General features: G+C 39.5%; 1 protein-coding gene across 1 annotated transcript; it reads left to right on the forward strand.

Annotated features, from left to right (window-relative positions):
- The first annotated feature begins 248 nt into the window (after positions 1 to 248).
- On the forward strand, positions 249 to 1,208 carry Tas2r139 (taste receptor, type 2, member 139). Its single transcript, NM_001080905.1, is given in 1 exon segment — positions 249 to 1,208. A coding segment is annotated over 1 exon segment (960 nt).
- The last annotated feature ends 3,243 nt before the right edge of the window (positions 1,209 to 4,451 follow it).

The following is a 4,451-nucleotide window of genomic DNA, read 5'->3' on the forward strand; positions in this document are numbered from 1 at the left end:
ACTAACATAAACACATCCAAATCTAGGGAGAGGTCTTGAAAGCAAATAATTCCATCGTTTGCATCTTTATATTTAAATACAAGAATTTTGTAATAAACAAATTGAGTTTATTTTATTAAAAAGATAAGCAAACCGAATATGTTCACGAACTTCTTCCTCCTATGACATAAGTCAGGCATTGTCAGGGAACTGCTCGATGAATTTCAGGGACACATTTTCCTGCAGGCTCCAAAGAGGAACCACCCAGGATGGCGCAACCCAGCAACTATTGGAAACAAGATTTGCTACCACTGTCCATCTTGATCCTAACACTTGTGGCCACTGAGTGCACCATAGGTATCATTGCAAGTGGGATCATCACAGTTGTGAATGCAGTGTCATGGGTTCAGAAAAGGGCAGTTTCCATAACTACTAGGATTCTGCTTCTTCTGAGCGTATCCAGAATAGGCCTCCAAAGCATCATCTTGATAGAAATGACTTCCTCCATATTCAACTTTTCTTCTTACAACAGTGTTTTATATAGAGTCTCAAGGGTAAGCTTTGTATTCCTAAATTATTGTAGCCTCTGGTTTGCTGCTTTGCTTAGTTTCTTCCACTTTGTGAAGATTGCCAATTTTTCTTACCCCCTGTTCTTCAAGCTAAAGTGGAGAATTTCTGAATTGATGCCCTGGCTTCTATGGCTCTCGGTGTTTATTTCCTTCAGCTCCAGCATGTTCTTCTGCAATCATAAATACACTGTGTACAACAACATTTCTCTAAGTAGCAACATCTGCAACTTCACAATGGAACTCTATGTCGCTGAGGCCAATGTGGTCAATGTGGCCTTTTTATTCAGTTTTGGAATCCTCCCACCTCTGACCATGTTCATTGCAACAGCTACTCTTCTAATTTTTTCTCTCAGGAGACACACCCTGCACATGAGAAACGGTGATGCTGACTCCAGAAATCCCCGAGTAGAGGCTCATAAGCAGGCCATCAAGGAAACCAGCTGCTTTCTCTTTCTCTACATCTTATATGCAGCTGTTCTGTTTCTGTCCACATCCAACATAGCTGATGCCAGTCTCTTCTGGAGTAGTGTTCTCAGAATCAGTCTGCCTGTCTACCCAGCTGGCCACTCAGTTTTACTGATTCAGAGCAACCCTGGCTTAAAAAGAACGTGGAAGCAACTTCTGTCCCAAATCCATCTGCACTTACAAAGTAGATACTGATATTAGCACACAACATGGAGGACCACACAACATGGACAACTTACCTGGATCTCTCTTTTCTCTGCACCTTTGTTAATCAAACCCTACCTGATCCCTCCACCTCATGCAAAGTCTCTATACAGGATAGATCACCATTGCTCTCTATTGCCTTGCGGGCATAGTAGTTGTGATATTTAACATATTCTTGTCCTTAGAACTCTGTTTATCTCCCTCTTCTTCTATCTGAGGCAGGGACTCTTGACATCCACTACACATTGGAATACCTAGGTCTAACTTGAAAACATCCAGCTTTGCATTTTACACTAATCAAGTAAGGATTTTGGGCCATTTTAGAAGCTTTCTTAGTATTCCAGGTGGTTCTAGTGTGCAATCATAATTGATACAGACACCAAAGCAGAAATTTCTAAAACCTGAATTTCTGATATCTCCTCTCTTTCCCTCTTCATGTGCCTCTCAACCTCATGGGGTTTTTCTAAGCAATATCTGGAAATGCATTTGTGTGCACCCTCTAAAGACACAAGGTAACTAATTTGAGAAGAGCTCTCAAGGTTAACAACACAAAAAATATCCTTGAAACTAAAGCCTACCATGTGACTTTTTTCTAGATGAATGGTTTTATAAATTTGTGAAAATTCAGGAGTATACATAAGAAGAATCTCTGTGCAAAATTGCTCCCAATAAGAAAACCTCTATTTCTACAATATTAATGTGACATATACATTTTGTATTTATTTATAATCTGTGTGGGGGTGTATGCATACTTGCCATGACATGCATGTGGAAGTCAGAAGATAGCTTGCAGGAGTCAGTTCTCTCCTTTTACCAAGTGGATCCTGGGGATCAAGTGCAAGTCATCAGGCCAATCAGCAGGCAGAGAACCATCTCAACGGCCCTATGGTCCCATTATTTAAAGGAGATAGACACATGTATACAGATTAAAAGATTTATATTCTCTTCATAAGTACAAAAATAAAGTGTTTAGTTGTTTGTTTGGTTTTATTCTGTTTTATTTCTTCTCTGTACATCCTACACATTTCCTACACATTTCCCCTACTCCCAGTAACCTTTTCCACAATTGTGCCTTCATCCTCATCTCCCCTTCTGGAAGATCCCCCCCTAGGTATCCCCCTACCTGGACATATCAAGTCGCTGCAGGGCTAGGTGCATTCTGTCTGGCACTGAGGTCAGACAAGGCAGTTGAGCTAGAAAAACACATCCCACAGATAGTCAACACATCCCACAGACAGTCAACAGCTTTTGGGATACCCTCCTCAAGTTGTTTGGGACCCACAGAAGCTACACTTCTGCTATATAAGTTAGGGGAGGCCTAGGTCCAACACGTGTATGCTCTTTGGTTGGTGGTTTAGTCTTTGGGAGCCCCAAAGATCCAGATTAGTTAATTCTGTCAGTTTTCCTGTGGAGTTCCTATCTTTTAAGGGGCCCTTAATCCTTCACCCAAATCTTCCATAAGAGACCTCAAGTTCCACCCACTGTTTGACTGAGGGTGTCTGCATTTGTCTGAGTCAGTTGGTAGGTGGAGCCTCTCAAAGAACAGCCAAAGAACTCCAGTCTTCAAACATAACAGAGCATCATTAATAATGTCAGGGATTGGTGCTTGCCCATGAGATGGGTCTCAAGTTGGGGTGGAAGAACTCAAGAGGTTTGCCATCAACAACTCAACAAACTTAGCTATGACTCACAGCATTGGAAATATGGATCCTGGGGAGGCTACCCCCTGGGGCCACGCAGGAAGCCTGGTGGAGCAATAAGGACACCAACCCACCCACAAAACTTTGAACCTAAAACTTATCCTGTCTTCAAGAAATGCAGGCACAGTGGAAGGAGCAGAGACTGGGGGAATGGCCAACCAACAACCAGCTGTTATTTGGCTTGTTGATGTCTAGTTTCTTCAGTTCATTATATCTTTGATATATGAGCCTTTCATCAGATGTAGACTTGGTTAAAAAAAATCTTTTCTCAAATCTGTAGGCTGCTGTTTTGTTCTATTGACAATGTCCTTTGCCTTACAAAAGCTTTGCAGTTTCATGAGGTCCCATTCATGAGATCAGTTGTTGATCTTAGAGACTGAGCCATTGGTGTTCAGTTCAGGAAATTGTCTCATATACCAACGCATTCAAGGTTATTTCTCACTTTCTCTTCTATGAGTTTCAGAGTATCTGGTTTTATGTTGAGGTTCATCATCCACTTGGACTTGAGATTTGTGCAGGGTGATAAATATGGATCTATTCACATTCTTCTACATGTAGACATCCAGTAGATCAGCACCATTTGTTGAAGATGTTTTAGTTTTCCCATTGTATCCTTTAGCTTCTTTATCAAAAATCAAATATTCAAAGGACTGTGGGTTTATTTCCTGGGCATCTATTTGATTCCATTGATCAAAGTGTCTGTTTCTGTGCTAATACCAAGCATATAGTTTTTATCACTATTGCTCTGTAGTTCAGCTTGAGATCAGGAATGATGATTCCACCCGAAGTTCTTTTATTGCTCAGGATTCTTTTGGCTATCCTGGTTTTTGTGGTTTTCCATATGAAGTTGAGAATTGCTCTTTCAAGGTCTATTAAAAAAAGTGTTGGAATTTTAATTAGGATCCTATTGAATCTGTAAATTGCTTTTGACTAGATGGCCATTTTCATTATGTTAATTTTTCCTATCCAAGAGCATGGGAAATCTTTCCATCTTCTGATAACTTCTTCAACTTCTTTCTTCAGGAACTTGAAGTGATTGTCATATAGATTTTTCACTTGCTTGGTTATACTTACACAAAGGTATTTTATACTATTTGTAACTATTGTAAAGAGTGTTGTTTTCTGAATTTCTTTCTCGACTACTTTATCATTTGTATAAAAGAGGGCTCTAGGGAAAAAAAGAAGTAAAAACACCAAATAAGAGTAAATAGCAGGAAATAATCAAAATCAGGCCTGAAATCAATCAGTTAGAAACAAAGAGTATAATACAAAGAATCAATGAAACCAAGAGCTGGTTCTTTGAGAAAATCAACAAGAAATACAAACCCTTAGCCAAACTAATCAAATTACAGAGAGACAGTATCCAAACAAACAAAATCAGAAATGAAAAGGAAAACATAACAATAGACACTGAGGAAATTCAAAAATCATTAGGTCTTACTTCAAAAGCCTGTAATCCACAAAGTTGGAAAATCTTAGTGAAGTGGATGATTTTCTAGACAGATAACACCTATCAAAGCTAAATCAGGATCAG

This window comes from Rattus norvegicus, chromosome 4 (assembly GCF_036323735.1).
Source record: "Rattus norvegicus strain BN/NHsdMcwi chromosome 4, GRCr8, whole genome shotgun sequence".
Lineage (NCBI taxonomy): Eukaryota > Metazoa > Chordata > Mammalia > Rodentia > Muridae > Rattus > Rattus norvegicus.